Source organism: Paracoccidioides lutzii, assembly GCF_000150705.2.
Source record: "Paracoccidioides lutzii Pb01 unplaced genomic scaffold supercont2.11, whole genome shotgun sequence".
Lineage (NCBI taxonomy): Eukaryota > Fungi > Ascomycota > Eurotiomycetes > Onygenales > Ajellomycetaceae > Paracoccidioides > Paracoccidioides lutzii.
In genome coordinates this window covers 441,429-458,548 of record NW_015440957.1, presented here as the reverse complement: position 1 = coordinate 458,548, position 17,120 = coordinate 441,429, and the positions used below count along the sequence as shown (strand labels likewise).

General features: G+C 44.9%; 5 protein-coding genes across 5 annotated transcripts; 4 read left to right on the top strand and 1 right to left on the bottom strand.

Annotated features, from left to right (window-relative positions):
* Positions 1–132: 132 nt before the first annotated feature.
* On the top strand, positions 133–894 carry PAAG_04482 (hypothetical protein; the record flags this gene model as incomplete). The annotated part of the gene is made up of 1 exon (XM_002793526.1): positions 133–894. One exon carries the CDS (start codon positions 133–135, stop codon positions 892–894), a length of 762 nt encoding a protein of 253 aa, XP_002793572.1.
* A 1,432-nt stretch (positions 895–2,326) lies between these two features.
* PAAG_04481 (hypothetical protein) lies at positions 2,327–3,769 on the bottom strand (the record flags this gene model as incomplete). The annotated part of the gene is made up of 2 exons (XM_015845283.1): positions 2,327–2,518; positions 2,612–3,769. 2 exons carry the CDS (start codon positions 3,767–3,769, stop codon positions 2,327–2,329), a joined length of 1,350 nt encoding a protein of 449 aa, XP_015699509.1.
* Positions 3,770–9,226: 5,457 nt separating this feature from the next.
* On the top strand, positions 9,227–9,685 carry PAAG_04479 (hypothetical protein; the record flags this gene model as incomplete). The annotated part of the gene is made up of 1 exon (XM_002793523.2): positions 9,227–9,685. The coding sequence occupies one exon, from the start codon at positions 9,227–9,229 to the stop codon at positions 9,683–9,685; it is 459 nt and encodes a 152-aa protein (XP_002793569.2).
* A 3,497-nt stretch (positions 9,686–13,182) lies between these two features.
* Positions 13,183–13,626, top strand: PAAG_11879 (hypothetical protein; the record flags this gene model as incomplete). The annotated part of the gene is made up of 2 exons (XM_015847450.1): positions 13,183–13,333; positions 13,460–13,626. 2 exons carry the CDS (start codon positions 13,183–13,185, stop codon positions 13,624–13,626), a joined length of 318 nt encoding a protein of 105 aa, XP_015702938.1.
* A 2,258-nt stretch (positions 13,627–15,884) lies between these two features.
* On the top strand, positions 15,885–16,878 carry PAAG_04478 (dienelactone hydrolase family protein; the record flags this gene model as incomplete). The annotated part of the gene is made up of 4 exons (XM_002793522.2): positions 15,885–15,913; positions 15,984–16,054; positions 16,151–16,198; positions 16,271–16,878. The coding sequence occupies 4 exons, from the start codon at positions 15,885–15,887 to the stop codon at positions 16,876–16,878; spliced, it is 756 nt and encodes a 251-aa protein (XP_002793568.2).
* Between the last annotated feature and the right edge of the window lie 242 nt (positions 16,879–17,120).

The window sequence follows — 17,120 nt, the reverse complement described above, 5'->3', positions numbered from 1 at the left end:
CAAACAGGACCGACAACTGCGACAACTGCGAGAGCAAGAGAAACTAGAGCAAAGGGACAGCATATCGCCCAATCCACAAAATCCTTTCAATATTCACAAGTACCATCAGCACCATCAGTACCAACCGCCAGCATGAGCAGCGAAGGGGATACCGACTGCGAGCTCCTCTGGGATGATGAAACCAAACCCCTCGTGTCCATTGATCAGGCTCTCAAAGACGATAAGCTTAAGAGAGATAAAACTTGGGGGTTCGTCGTATACCGTTGCTCCTACAAAGATGAAGATGCCTGGAAGAACATGCTTGACCTAATCCGATGCCATATGGAAGATTACCTGACTGCGGCTGGCGGCGGAGATCTCTGGGCCCAGCACGAGTTGATTGCAATTGACAACAAAGCTCAATTCGATGGCGCCTCGTCGCACGTTGTTCGCGATCACTTCAACCATTGGGTGCAAGAGGAGATGGCTAAGCTCCCCAAGCTCCCAGAATCCGAGCGTGAGGAGGAAGATGTCCTGCGTAAAAATATCATCAGCGAAACTCGATATAATTTCTGTCTTTTCATCGACGATATCTGCCTGGAGTCTGTCGAGCATATGACCGAACCTGTCGTCAAGTTGCTTTGCAGGGGATGGGGTCCGCTGCCAGTCAACAAGAGGGCATATACTGTTCATCCAAATTTTGAAGATGGGAATACTGCAAATGAGAATGAGGATGTCGGCTGGAGGTATATAGAAGTCCTTTCTTGTTTTCAGTTCTATGACAAGCTTCATGAGCCTAGAAGATGGAGAGTGCATTACGCGAGGCCCCCTTATTGGCCTTATCAGAACGTCCATGGCGTCCCAGGCTTCTGGCGCAAAATGGAGGAAGAGGACACTGCCCGTACTACAGAGTAGTCTAAACGAAAGAGGACTGTGATTTCCGATTGCTTTGAGGACCTTTGAACGGCACAAACTGAGCACCATGCAGTTTCAAAATACTTCCGAATCACTCTGCAGGAGTTAATTGGAGATCTAGTTCGAAGGACAGATATTGCCAAGGAACGTTTTGCGATGCTTCTTACCATGAACAAGCGTTATCAATCCAGTTGTTTACCAACATCTCCATGTCGTTTTCCGCGATAAATCGCAAAGGGTTTGGCATTGCGGCGGTTGGATAGGGGTTATAAGATTCATTCTGATGATAGGGCTTCAATTTACGCATTGTCTGTTTATTAGTCTGTGTTATCTGAGTTGGCGTCATTGAAAATGGAGTTTATGCACCTAGGAGGAACGAAGTGATTTTCGAGTTGTCATCGTCGGCACGGATGGATGTTAAGTGTCTATTTTAGAACAAAACGGTAGCAAACCGGGAAATGACTTGAAAACACTTATGACATTCATGGAATAGGATGTTTACCCAATCCTACTGTCAATTGTTGAGTGCCTAGGTAATTCATAGATCCGTTTCTAGTGTGCTGTTGTAAGTATTTGTAAGTATCATAACAGCCACAGAAAGTGCCATATAAAAACGCTCAAGATACTCCAACATCAATCAATATCTTAGATTATTTGTAATTTTCTCATAACCTTCTCTTGTTGTTCTCATTTTGTCAGCGGCGCCCAAAAGGAGGATATTGAATGGCGCACAATGTACGTACTTACATAGCGATACAGGCGAACATATATGTGAAAAGCAGAATACACAAGAAGAATGCTGGAAAATAATCGTAGAGGAGATGAAGGAAATATGGAAATCAGAACGAACTTGCGTGAACAAACATAGCTAGCCAATAGCAGGGGGGAAAAGGTATTGTGAATGATGGCCAATGCGACCAGAGTATGAACAGAAATTAGGGTAACAAGTTGCTGCTTAAAAGGCGCATGACGAGAGACTAGGACTGCAAAAAGAGGGATATCAAACACCTTAAATATGATAGACAGAAGCTGAATTGCAAGCAAACAGACAATGTTATCCCTGCATGATAAAAGGGGAATGTCAATAAACTAACAGATGATGCACGAAAAACCGGGCTATGGGAAACAATATTCGATAAAAATGGGCCTAATGACACCTCAACTCTACCCTGTTTCCCATTGATACCCCTATAAAATTCCAAACAATAAAGAGGTATTTGTCGTTTTGTCTCCGAAAAGAATACAACAATAAAATGTGAACTCAAAATAAATAAAAAAAATAATAAATAATAAAAAATTAAGACCAAAAGGGGGCTAGATTGTAATTATGTGGAGGTTGAGAAAAACTGCTATAGAACATAAACCAAAAGCAACATGAATAAATCACGTATACACCGGATAAAACCCAATAAAAAACTGAAAGTGCAGGATTTCATGAATGCGATTTCAAATCCTGGTTTCCTTTGAAATTATGAGAACGAACATTGGTCTGGTTGCCTGCGCCTCCGTCCTTACGCGACATTACTGGGGAGGTGGCAGTCGTAGAACTGTTTTTATCGGACTGAGAGTCCTTGTCCTTGTCCTTTTCCTTTTCCTTGTCGCAGCCTTTAACAAGAATATGCCGCTACACAAATATTTTGATTAGTAAGGAACGTGATATATGGACGGAAAGTATTTTGGAGTTGATCATGGGGAAACTGCTCCAGGGAATTTATACCTTCAATGCATCCTTTCGCGAAAAACTCTTAGCACAGTGATCGCATGGGAACGGTTTAACCGCCAGATGAATGCGCTTATGCCTTTTCAAGTCGTGGTTGCGCCTAAAACTTTGAGAACACTGGTCACATCGGTAGGGCCTATCGTCGGGCTGGGGATGTTGCATAAGCCCATGCATATGATGGGGATGTCCATTGTACATGCCACTCATAGCAGCTGCATGGCCGCTGTTGAAGGCTGGCAACAGATTTGGCTGCATAGATCCCATAAGCGTCATTTGACTGCCAGGGTTGTGTACATTTGTCATAATTGGCCCGCTCATTGCAGGTAAAGAGTAGGATGGATATGGTCGGGTACTGTATTGGGCTAATTGGTGGGGTCCTTCACTTTGCAGCTGAACTTGGATCGGTGAGATCCTCGATACTGGCCCGTTCGCGCTAGAATGGTGCATAGCTGAACCGCCATTACTCTGATATGGATGGAAAGCGGATTGATGGTGGGTAGTATGTTGCGGTCCACTATAAAGCGGGGTTGATGGAAGTTTCTGTCCATAAGCATCGACATTGTTCTGCGCCGGTAGAGTCGGTGGTACCGTCGCCGCAGTCGCTTGCGCATTCATCAAGATATGCGCCATAGTCTGTTGAGGCTGCTGTGTTGCTGGCGAAGGGCCAGATGATGTCGGTGGGCCAGGAACGCCGGATTGAAAGTAAGTACGATGGTTTATATCGTAAGTAGGTGTTAAGCTTTCTGCTGTGGTCGGGGAGCTCGAAGTATTTCGACCTGCCAATGATGAGGGTGGTGAAAACTCGCTCCTTGAAGGAAAGGACTGGGGCCAGGGCTGGTTGACCATACCAGAACCAAAATTACTTGTGGTTGACCAATAACTTTGCGAATACGAAGGGGCAGCTTGCGCGGATGAGACAGAACTATGGCTCGCGAACGCAGGTAAAGATCCGGCGTCTGATGATGAGATCGATAGTGGGGTTAATAGGTTGCCAACTCTAGACGGTTGTTGTACGTTAGTATTTGAAGGGAGGGAAAATTTTTGTGACTGCGAAACTTGAGGATGGAGAAGCTCGAAACCTGGTAAGTTGTTTGAAGCTGGTCGTCGAGATGTCAGTGGCTGGTGTGAATTCAGAGCATCAAGCGCCGTTCCCATTCCGGGAGGCTGGACTGCGAGGGTCGCCACGTTGACGGAAAGGTTTCGTGACAGGCTTAGCCGCCCTGAGAGTTCGGAACCTGGGATGGGTGCTTGGGAAGCAGTAGTAAGGGGTTCTTGCCCCCGTTGGAGTATGGAATAGATAATTTCTGGCCAATTTCAACAACCACAAACACCAAAGGGTTGGGTAGAAATTCACGTGTTGGTATAGACGGTTGGGTTGATTGTAAAGAGGTGGATAGGATCAATCAGAGCTCGAAAATAGCAGATGGGGTGCTGGTTCGTAACAAGTGACTGAACAAACCGATATCGGTACAAGAAGCGAAGCCTCTGGCGAAAGATATGTGTCGGAAGCTAGTTGCAATGATAACCTTTCAGGACGAACACTCGAGATTGGGCCTGGGCGGGATACAGAAGTGTCGTCAACGCAAACGCATAAGAGATGGCATCAATGAAGGTTCGGAAGAGGGGCTTTAAGTTTCGAGTTGAGTTAATTGCATCCTGAAGTGAGGTTATGGTTAATACAGAACTCGATGCGAGCTAATAGCCAAAATCATTGGATGAAAACTCTCCATTGGATGTAGGTAGAGGTCAAACAAGAAAGCTGATATTATGAAATGTTTCGAAAACAGTAGCGCCGACAGCTCTTTTTGGACGTGAAAAATAATGTAGGAAATTCAGACAAGGAAAAGAAGGAACAAGGGCTATAAATAGGGTAAATTCGTACCAACTCAAAATTCAAATCACGGAAGAAGTTTCGAACCGCGATAGGTATAATCAGTCGTCGATAAATGGAGTAGTTTCGTGTGTGGGGTGTTAATTGCACGGTCAGGCAGGTGTGGTTGGTCTTTTCGCCACAGTAAGCTGAGTTCAACAAAAAAAAAAAAAAATAATACAGCGAGGTCAAGAGTTCTTACCCAAGAAATATCTCCTCCAGGTCGGCGTCGAAAAAATGTCGAGATGAACTTTTCGCTATATCTTGATAAAGGATGTGGAGCGGAGAGACGACGATCACTTGGGGTAGCTCGAGCAGCCCCTGGAACTCCAGGCAGGTTTTCCCTGTCGGGAGGCGCAGGAATAAACTCAGTGATCACTGATCACTGGCCAGAGAAATAATAATACGATTTGATCTGCTCTCGGGTCCTCCGTGAATAGACTGCTCCCGTCTGGAGGTCTCCGGTCGAATTGTTTATTTCCCTTTTCTTCCTGCTATACTCTCGCGTCGCATACGTTGTACAAGCCTGGCGCGTTTGTGGGTGAGGATTGCCAACTTATATTGTTAAGAGGCAGAAAAGGGACAAAAGGACAAAAGAAGGAAGCAAAGTGTCACAGTCAGTGTTCAGTGAAATTTGAAATGAAAGAGAGACACGAAAAAAAAGAGGCGAGAAAAGGGTGCAGAGGTGTTTTTCTACTTTCTCATAATTCTGGGTAAATGCACAGGCCGGAAACCCAGGAGGCAGCAAGCGACGGTACCTGCGGAAGATGGGTACGGTAATCAAACAAATAAAGGTTAAACGTGGAAATAATAATAATAACAAAAGGTAATTGTAAACCTAAGGACGGTATCGTATGGAGGTATGAATGATTGATTCTTGGGACTTCGACTGTGAAAATTGGGCGATCGTCCCTTTGTCAAGCTTGGGATCCAGGACTCTCAATGACCAGCGGTTTTCCAATCAGAAGTCGGATACTCCGGGGACAGAGAAAATGCAAGTGCTGTGCTGAGCTTTCCGGGATAGATCCAGAGCAATCCAGAGTCCAGTCATAGCAATATCCCCCTTCAAACTTCACATTCCTCCACTAATGACCCCTCTCCAAATGACCCGTCATTTAAGGATTTTGGGGTCACGGGAGAGGCTGGATGGGCCTCTCGCCAAACCGAAAGGCTCTGGGAAAAGCACCAACGAAAAGAGACTAACTGGCGACGAACCTTGACAAGCGTCCGGTCCCTTGACTAGTCTCTAAATGGTGGAATTAAGAACATTGGGGAGGCGAAGAAAATGCTCAAAGCAGCGGCGGGGTTAAAAAGAAAAGAAAATAAAATAAAAAAAATAAATAAAAAAAATAAAAAGAAGAAGCGACGATCAGGCTCGCTGGTGGTTGGTCCAAATTCTGACACGAGCCCAGTGGGAACAAAGGGAAAACTGTCCATTTTTCGTCGCTGGCGCACGGTGCGGCTGCAATCTGCAACTCGTCCAAAGTGGTACAAAACTTGGTCCATTTGATTCGAGGACGCTCGTATGGCGAGCAAGAGCAAGTTTCTGTTTGGTGGGAACTGGGGGCTCCGTCTGCAGCATGCGCCAGACAGGGTTGATTGTCAAACTAACGAGTCCGATATGGCTTATGCCAAGAGACCACCCTTGGTCCAGAGTTCAGAACCCTTGATGAATATGATTATTGTTTTTGCTCATCCTATACAATCTCATCAGTGACAGAAGCCCCAGCAATCTGGCAGGCTAAGGCAGGCTATGGCAGGAGAGTATCAAAAGCGGCCAGCAGATGATCCTCTTTTCAACCAGACAGAGACGACTTAGAACATAACGGGACAGAATTTATCAATAGCCTTGAGCCTAAGGTCCCAACTAGTTCTGGATATTGTCAGCGGGGTTTGGCAAAGATTTCAAGCAGTGGGTACGTGGGAGTAATAATACGAGAATGACAGGCGGACCATGAAGCAGGTCGAGCCACATCTGCTCTCTTCAACATTTAAGCTTTGGTAGTTCTTGTACTAATAATCGCTTCTGTCAATCATATTCATGGGCAGACAATTGGTCGCCACATCCCAGGATAATACCATCGCCTTTTACCGTTTAAAAAGCTTCTGTCTCCAAAAATCAGATGTCAAGATATCAATGGGTGAGGCTGAGCGTGCGATGTTTGGAAGTTTGATGCGGCTCGACCTAGGGCTAGGGTTTCCGATTAGGGCTTTGACAATGTCTCTCGCGCGCCAGTCTCTCCTTCAATGCTCGTCCAAGACACAACTATTAGATTTCGCTGTCTTATTTTATTTTTAAGAGTTGTATTTTTAGCTCTTCCTGCAACTGAAGATATTGCGATATGGGCCTAGTCGCCGAAGTTGGGACTTATGCTCACCTGACGTTTTCCTGAAGGCTCCAGCTTGAATATCCCACAATCCGGCCCTCTCAGCTCGTAAGAATCTGATGGATTACAGGCTAACTAAGTGGGCACTTTGTAGGTCAGGACTAAGTCTGCTGGTCCGCTCCCCTTTGGCTGCTTAGTCCTGGGACCACATTCCGAACGTCGAGGGACTAATAATAATCCCTGCTTGCCATGCGATATCTTGCCTCGCCTCCACCCTATCCACACATGTCCATCATGTTTAGTAGCAACGCTGGGTTTGGATAACAAACGTGCCATTCTGCGTCCCCACGACGAAATACAAATCCGCATATGTGCGCCAAACGTGCACGATTATTACTGATTTGGAATGTAGGGATTAACATCTGCGTGTACCGTGGTCACCGAGCAAAGTATGTCTGGAGAGAGCACGCAGAACCCCCCGGGCTTCTTCTGTACTACGTAAACCGGAAATAAGCAAAATTTCGCTCATCAAGTTTTGTATGTATATGTCCGGATCCCATTGAGAGAGGTTTCTCTCGGCTGAACTAGGCATAGTCAAAGTCAGCACAGGAATATATACATTTTATGTAACAGGTGAAAAACTGCCTAGCTAGGTATTTTCCAAGGTTGAGGGCGAGAAGCTTGGTGCATTCCACCCCTTACTAATAGTCTCTTGAGACAGGCTGACAACACTTCAGCTCAGTAATAAATGCCTAAGATTTCAAACCTTGCTCAGATGCCGGTAGCGAACATAATTTTTTCATGCAATAATAGTGACTTTTACGTCGATAAAGACTGATTGATATGCCCCTGATGCTATTGAATCTCGTTTATGATGTTTGCTAGGTTGCCCCACAAACTTCCATCTCTGCCTCATGAAGCAAATATGTCACTGGCTGTCCCCTATTAGTGCTTTGCACCGCTGGTGCTCTGGACGCCACACAGGTCATTTTTTACCAGCATTCTCTTTTTAACTCTGCACTTATTAGTCCCTGTTTTAGGAGTGTAATGTAATATATGATTCCTTTTGGCTGCCAACTCTTCGTTCCTATTGGAACAAAGAATCCCCCACTAGATCTAATCAGGGTGATTAAGTTCCCCACCCTCACAACTAATCATAAAAAAAAAAAAAAAAAAACCGGATGCGTACTCCGTGTGCATACACATCCATCCATTTTAAACTCTTTGAGTATGCAATTCGAAGCACACTGAATGGAAGTCAAAAGTAGCGTGAATAGGGGGTTTCTTTTCAAAAACGAGTTCACAATTGTTTTCCTTTTTCTCATGGGTGCTTTTTGAAACTGACCTTACAGGAGACCATCAATTTGGAGCTCAACTTAAAATGCCAACTTCACATATCGTTGGTAGGCTCCTCATCAATCTTTAACAAAGATCACAGAGATTGACTCGGACAATTATTAAATCGAGAGTGATTGCCAATATTCATTCGCTGTGATCACCGAAAGGCCTCTATCGCGGTTTTCCATCAAGCAGTATTGAAAGTGAGAAAAGTAGAACAAATAGTTACTGCGTATTTCTTTTCCTTCAATTTATGTGCCAAATAGCCCCTCGCCAAAAGGACGAGGCTATTCTTCTCGTTGTAACAATCACGTATCAATTGAGAACGTCGCTGTAATTCAAATGAGCTTGTTTTCTTTTCAAATCATGATTTATTGGTCGGCTCCACTCTCCCGACTTGCTGCAGCCCGTTGGATGACCGCCCGTGTTAACAGCCCAAGATGAACCGCGTAGGGGTTGATTCCATTGGTCATCTCCGCAGAGCCAAGTGATCATTGAGCTGGTGACTGCCAGAATCCAATTAATACTAATCATAATTTACCAAGTTTAGGTATTCAGTTGCTGTTGCTTTCCTCTTCTATGGACATGAAAGCAATCCCCTGTTTTGTCCAATGATGATAATGATAATGTAGAAGATTTCACAACAATCAACTTTCTTCTTGTTCCATTTTATGCCAAGTTGCAGCAATTTAACTATTGCGCAGAACATCAAACTACACTATCATCCTCCAGCCCTCTTTAAAATATCGTCCCCCCACTAAAACTATGATCGCTCCGGCTACTGCAGCAAAAGAAAGTGGCAGAAAAAATATGCAGAAAAGAAAAAGGATGGAAAGAAACATTGCCCATGTACAGTGTCAAGCCCTGTCCAGGCTTTGATTATTTTGATTCTTCTCATTATTATTTATCGCGGAAGCTATTGCCAATACCATAACAGAGTCCGTGCTCGTGGCGGTGTGGAAATCCGATGTCTGGAGAATAATTCAAGGATATCGAGCTTTGAAGTTTCTGGCTGATGAAGATGGCTTCTTCCCGCTCGCCACATGAACGGCAAAGGTTGCGGGTGTGGCCTCCCCCATGAGGCTCCATATTCAACCGCTTCCAAGTGCCAACCCGCCAGTGTGGCTAGTTTTCCTGCCAGATGCAGCTGACGGTCCCAGTGGTCTTGGATGCTTGGTTCAAAAAAGGATGTTCCATCTCATTGGTTTGATTGTGCAATCCCAGCCTAAGAACGCACCAGACCAGCCTGCTGGGTCCAAAAGAGCAAACTCTCACCAGCGATCTAGACTATATGATACCCGCTCATCTCTTCATTCGGTCAGCAAACATCCAGTCATGCTGGCTCTTGAAGCTTCGGTTTGTAAATTCAATGCTGAAGAGGGTTTGTTGTTTCTGCTGCTAGCAGAGCTGAATACACGTCAGTCACATCACACGCGCAGGGAAACGGAGTGGAGGGGTGATAGAAAGCAAGAGGAGAGAGCAAAAGCCAGCAAAGTGCAGATCGTTTCCTTAATGATGCTTGGCATCGAAGATTGAGCCTAAATCTGCATGAGGATACTGATTCAGACTTGCAGATTTACTCGACCTTGTCTCAGCATAATAGAGCCGTTTGGATTTCACTTCTGCTAACTGTGCCAATAATCGGGTTTAACCTATCAGAACAGTTTCATAATACCGTTTCCAGATATCTCCCACATTTCCCATGCAGGCGTTGGTAGTCAAACCTGTCAGCCCGGCCCCCTTTCCCGTGCACCGTGAGATTTAGAGCCTTCAGGCTCGAGCGAACATACAGTGTCGATTCCGACGAGATCAAAGGGGAGTTGACAGAACACACATCTCCTATCACACCTAATCATGGATAGGTTCATCTATCCCGTTGGAATCTTACTTTTGGATTAAGTCCTAAAAACGTATATACTCTCCCCTAGATACCAAGGTTCCCAGTACCCATGCACTGGATGGATATTTCTAAACACTCACCTGACTACCCAAAAGTCTTTTTCCTCCGCTCACATATTGATGATGTTCATCCTAATTCGCTATTCGCTATTCGCAGCTGCAGTAGCCGAAAGGATATGCAGGGGTTTACCGTCCATGCTCAATTTCAACATCAGCTTCTCTTGTGCGAGCCTGCGAGGGGTGTGTACGAAGCGAAGGAAAAATATAACAAGACAGAAGGAAAAGGAAAGGGGCAAAGAGTGAGCGGCAGTGAAGGTGGACCCGTTGACAGTCTGGTTGGTGTCTCGTGTTTTCCTTAGTTGTTATATTCTTCCCTCCTCGCCTCTCGACCTCGCTAAAACAGCCCTGCTATTCGCTCCTTTTCATGCAGAAAAACATCAACCGATCGTTCAAAGCTTAACAGCAAATAAGAGAATGAACCTGTATCACCCTTACGATGTGGGACATGTCCCCTCTCATTATTCGTAAAACTACCAACAGCTGAAATCTTTTCTTTGCTAGTTCTCTCTTCGCCAGCTTTGAAATAAAATAAAAAATAAAATAAAAAAAATAAAAAAAAGTTTGGACACTATCGTATCCCTCTGCTTATTCGAAACAAATCTTAAATTACAATGAGTTGTGAACATGACCCCTGAGACTGGATGATTTTAGCTGTCCTTGATTGTTCAAGTGCACGGATGGATGAAAGCCTTTCGACCCGTTTTGCAAAGATCTCCCTCCTGTTGACAACACTCCAACTACCAAGTTACAACGTACCAACCCGGTCAGATTTCTTGTCCAAGCCATCCCACGTGTTAGATTCCATCATCCTGATTTTAGCCCAGCATTAATTTCCCACCCTTTATTTCCGTTTCGTATGTTCATTGGATAGGGCGGTTTGGTGTAGGTTCCCAACACAACTCCAGCTCCACTCTTTTTCCGTCCTCCCCTGCAAAAAGGGGCTGCGGCTGGCGATGCAATAAGCTTTTCTAAGCCCCGTCGCCACTTTTACCATCCTCTTGTGCCCTTTGGAAGGTGGTGAGTTGCGCTTCTCTGTCAAGTAGTCAACATCCCGTTATCTATCGGTAGCTCAAGATATCATCCACCTCTCTACACCTGCTTTAGCCGTACGACGAAGTGAGATGCTGACGGCTTTTACTGTCTCTTGTTTTTGCTGTCGCTTATTATTCCTCTAACTTGTCGTGTTTCATCAACACCCCTGATGATCTGATCCATATCGCTGGTAAGGTTTAGTACATATTATTATTCTTCGAATCGATCAGGAGCTGACTAGTAGCTTGCGGGGATGTCAGCCACATCTGGATCAATCTCTGAATCGTTGATGCATCGTATGGGATGTACCATGCTATTTATAAATTTATATCGTGGGGGCTTGTTGCGCGCAGGGTTGTGGATTCCTCATTTCTTCTTCCTCCATACCACTTCTCCTTCCCTTCCCACCCTCCGGGAATTTTTTTCAAGGGGCATGTCCGCCTTCCCTCCCCTTCGTGCATGACGGACTGGGCCTGGTCAGGATCATAAATCTCCAGCGCACAGACTCAGCCGTCAACAGTCCAACCAGTCAATACCTTAGAAGTGCCGTTGTCTCACACTCTCTCCGGGTTTGTGATTTCGTCTTTAGCTATTGTAATTTTTCCCCCCTGCTTTTCTTTTCTTTTTTCATTTTTCATTTTTTTTTTTTTTTTTTTTTATTTTTTCCCGCGTGGTGTTTGCCATGTGCTGCAACCAGAGAAATGCCCACGGGCATTATGTCCTTTTCGATCTCGCCTCTCTTTTCCTCTTGTGGATCGAGGGACATGGGATTTCTATTTTGTGACTTCAGCTTTGGATGCCCAGCTTCCAGTGCAAACTGTTTTGAAAAAAAAAAAAAAAAAAAAAAAAAAAAAAATTGGAAGCGAGATGGCCTTCTGATATCTCCTCAAACTTTATATCCTCTGTTGGTGTTCATATTTCAGCTGTTGAATTCCTTGCTCACATCAACTCTGGAAATCATTCCCATTGTTATGATAATCCCGAACTGTAGCTGGTTCTCTCAGCATCTGTCCGATATGGATTTTTAGTTGGATGTTAATAGGGGTACAACTAGTTTCCAGTTCTATGAAAGTTATGAGTATTCAACGGTAATGGCAAACTGCGGCATGAAAAGATACGATTTCATTGCTTCTTACTTTTCTTTGCTAATGCTGCAAATGGTAGATTGATATTTCGTGTATCCAGATGTCTGTGTATGATTCCGGCCTGGATGCAAATCGTCAGCAGAGGTGTAGCTCATCCCTCTATGGAGTACCTGCCATTCTATCGATGATCCATCTCTCCCGCAATGATAATCAAACGGAAACACTCGCATTCAGTGTCATTTAGACGTGACGTAACTCACTTCATCAGTCAGGCAGGCCATGGCCATCATCATGGGAGCACCAGACAGGCACCAACCACGCTTTCTTCGATGGGATGTGCCATGACCCAAATCAAGAGCCTTGTGCCATACTCTATTCCACGTTCGAGGACCGGACGAACAAATGTAGTATTTATATCTGACAACGTAGAAAGCAAGTACAACACTTGTGTAAAAGAAGGTTGTCGTTCGATGTTACCGACCGAACTTCCAAGGACGAAGATGGTCATGGAAAGAGTACTGGGATATGGCTATAGCAGATCGAGATGGTATCGGAGAGGGAGTTATGATAGCAGCCATGCATGAGGTATAGGGATAAGTTGGAAATGGTAACGGATATATCTCACCTTTGGTTCTTGGATAGGGTAAAATAACGGGGTAATGATAGAAAAGTTTTCTGGATATTATGATATATGTACGTATAATTCCAAAAGACCCTTGCCCACCACCAACCATCCATGGATGTTAAATCATGCAATTGTTGCATACAAAACTACCACCAGGTTAGCATCGGCACGGAAAATAAACTGTATCCGAAGAAAGCTCAGGGATACCCACGCCGCAAAAGTCACTAGTAGTCAAGTCATAACAAGTCCATTTCTATCAATCGGCCCCGTTAATTCTATTGTCAAAAATATTAGACCATCAAGAACCTCGACATTTCACGAGGTACCATCCGATGGTACGCCTCTCTAACCAACTCGGTTTCGCAATCGGTTCCGCGAAGAATATGAGGCCATATGAAATAGAACGGCGGCAACAATCCCAGGGATGTAATCTGGAATACAATAAAGTAGTGGATTATTGGAATGCACGTCCTTTGAGATCGAGTAGGAGTATTTCATTAAAGTAACTGGGGGAATTGAGAAAGCAAATCACACCTGTATAAACTAATCGATACAAAAATGAACGTTCTCATATTTCTACTAGGGAAGGCTAATACTGCAATGAAAAAGCCAACCCCAATAAGCCTCAATATAACCAGTACCATGGCTCGCAAAATGGGCGGTTTCACCGTTCTGCAATTCCGGGGCGGGAGGGAAATGGCTCATCGATAATTCCAACTATGAATTCACGGCCACTTGTTGCATGGACCCTAGATGAGGAACCAGTTTTCAGATAATAAGTTCTTTACTCACAATTGTTGTTTAAGGGGGTATAAACCAGGCCATGGGCTGAGCTGCTGAAGTAACCATTCGAAGGACTTTCGCTTCTGAGTACCTTCAGGAAGGGAATTCATCCTTACCCTTTTCCTTCAAAGTCTTGGAGGGAAATTATACTCCACTTCATCCCGGGAATACTGCCAACAACCTCCTATCCAATCCACATTCCGCAAAGAGGGGCTTGAGGATCGATTGTCAAAATATCATCGGATTTATCTGACACTTCTGTAGGATTTGATTTTTCCGACTTCTTGAGCTATTTAGTTTGGACTGAATCAAGCCCCGAGAATCCAGAACTGCACAAAACTAGATGAAATCCTTAGCGTGCGGAACAAACCCCACAGCTCGTCCCAAATACGGGTCCCCAAGCAGGAAATGACACGGCCATCAACGTGAAATTTTAGAAGCTAGCAAGAATGCCTCTTAGGGCCCAAGTTGGTGGGATGAAAACTTCGGAAGCATGCAAGATACATGTCCCGTCGAGAATTATCGTGCTCAGGCAAATGTCCACATTTCAGGACAAAATAATAAAGCATCAACTGTGAGTCCTTCCAACATGAGTCAGCCGGAAAGTTCCGGGATAAGACGAGAGAAAGCAAACAAATCTTACCAAGTTGGGAGAGCTTTTTCACTCTGGGTTGTCAAGCTATTGGGAGGGTAGGGTAGTCCACAAGCGATACTGCGATCCAACCCGGTGCCAATCATGAAACTGTACAGTACATACAAAATCCCATCCACCGGCTATTAATAATATATCGAGAACAGTAGGTTTTGGTGGTGTTGGTGGTGCTGATTGAACGCCAATTGATCTGCTAGTGGTTGAAAGTCCATGAGGTTGAGGAGAAGAACACATATCCCAACAGCTTGGCTGGTGTTAACCCACATCCATCTCCCCCATCCTCTCAAGGAATACAGGGACAAAACCGCTTATAATTTCTTCTCTATTCGTTAACCATCGTTTCGTTTCATCTCCTTGTTCGAGCAGGCTATTTCCTACTTAATCTGTCCAACCCTCTCTCCAGATTCCATAAACGAAAGTATATTAGAACCTTCGGTCGTACACGGATTTTTTTTTTTTTTTTTTTTCTTCTCAAGCCTGACAACCAGCTTTTCATAACAAGCTAATTCTTGCTCTTAGGTATATAGCTTCAAGGAAAGCAGCTCCACTGCTACCAAACGGAATATCCTTCACCAATGCTCCCTGCTTGCAATGAGGACTGGATCAATAAGTTTGCCTGTTTTGCCGCTGGCAGCTCTGGGTTTGTTTAAATAAGTGTTGCCGAGGTTGCGCATTTCAAATAGCCCCTTTTGAAACCGCTCGATTGTCGCAACCGTGAGGGCTGGATTCCGAGAAACGTATTAAATATGGCAATGCATATTTACCATGTATTCCTGGTTGATATCAAATTTAGAACTCGCCTCACTGTTCCTCCGTAACGCCACCAAGTGACGACACGGTTTTGACACGATTTTAAACACACCCACATGCTGTTGGCAAGAGATGGACGGTAAATCGAAAAAAGGGTGATAAAGGGTGATGGTGGGATGCTTCATGTACCTGTGTAAGCTCAAGATCGCGCAGACTGCACCGCATAACATTAATGATAACAGCCCTGCATCTACGGGGACTAACTTTATTTTCATGTGGTTGATTCTTGAGTAAGGCCATATATGTAGCATAGATAGGCCGTTTCATTGTGACGGGTTGGATAGTTCATAAAACTCTAAACAGGGAAAATTTCAGGTTGGGTAACTACGCATTGATTGATGCGCATTTGACATTTGAATGAAGGGTCTAGAGATAGCAGTATGGCGGCGGGAGGCACGGATGTTCTGCTGTGCGTCTGTGTCGCTATCATGACAGTTCAACAGCGTGTCCCTGGGATGGTCGGTTTTGGGGTTCAAGGAGGAAAAATAGTTTAATTTAACATGTTGCTATGACGTAACTAAGTTGCCAAGGTGGCTGCCCGCCCATTGGACTTGGCCGGGAACAAATTCCGACCACGGCACACATGAAGTGCCGAACGATGATAACGCCGACAAACGAGATAGCATCTTTTATCCCGAGAATTGAAAGGAAACTGAGATACTTCATCTTTCAATGAGACCTCAGACATTTCTAAAATTTTCTCTAGGCTGCTCATTCAGACCCCTATCACCGTCACCGAAATACTTTAGTCCGTTGAGAGGATCTCGCTATACGTGCCGTACCGCCGACATGTCGAAATATAGCAAAGCCTGTTGCTGGTAAGCCGTTGCTGTATATTTTCATTGGGTCCTGATATGAAATCCGGCTGATCGTGTTGGCTCTTTGCAGTATCCCACCCGTCATCTCGAAAGGCTACGAAGGGAAAGGTCAATATCACACGATCAATGGCATGAAAACCTGTGCGTTCTCTATCCGGTGAAGTCTATTCCCTACGCGGAACCTGGTCCAAACTCTCCCCCTCTTGGTTGATTTTCATGCATTCTGATAACATCTAGATGTCACCGGGCCTGAAAATGCCACCGAGGCCATCCTAGTCATTTACGGTATTTGAAACTCGAGATGAAATACTTTCTCACTTTGACCTCTTCCCCGATTAACATGTCCAACCCCACTAGACATTTTCGGCTTCTTCCCGCAAACCATCCAGGGTGCCGACATAATGGCCACCTCGGATCCCAACCGCAAATACCGCGTGTTCATGCCCGATTTCTTCGACGGCAGCCCCGCCGACATTGCCTGGTACCCACCAACCACAAACGAGCACAAGAAGAAGCTACACGACTTCTTTCAAACCAAAGCTGTCCCGTCCAACACCCTCTCCCGCATCCCTGGCGTCCTCGAAGAAGCTAACAAGCTGACCGAGGGAGGGATGTTTAGAGCTTGGGCTATCCTTGGATACTGCTGGGGCGGTAAAATCACCACGTTGGCCTCCATTAAGGAGACACCCTTTAAGGCTGCCGTTCAATGTCATCCGGCCATGCTGGATGCCAAAGATGCACTCAACGTCACCATCCCAATGGCGTTGCTTGCGTCTAAGGATGAAGACGCTAACGAAGTCAGCGCTTTTGAGAAAAACCTCAAGGTCCCGCACCATGTTGAAACGTGGAGCACGCAGATACACGGTTGGATGGCGGCGAGATCAGATCTGGAGAATTCCGAGGTTCGCAAGGAGTATGAGAATGGATACAAGACTGTGCTGGGCTTCCTCGGTGAACATATGTAGGTTTGCCCAGTCGCTGAAGGAATAAATATGTTGAAGAGGCTTCCCTCGTTTCGAGGAAGGTTGAGAAGATAAGAAAAACCAAACAAATTTTCAAATACTTTTGAAATATTTAATAAACGGAATCGGAAACCGAGTTGGGAGGCTATCACTATCTAAGAACCCAACAGCTAATCAAACGATCGTTAAAATTAACCTCGCAGAAACGCCTCGACATCCAAGATTTGAAAGTTTTGATAGCCAAT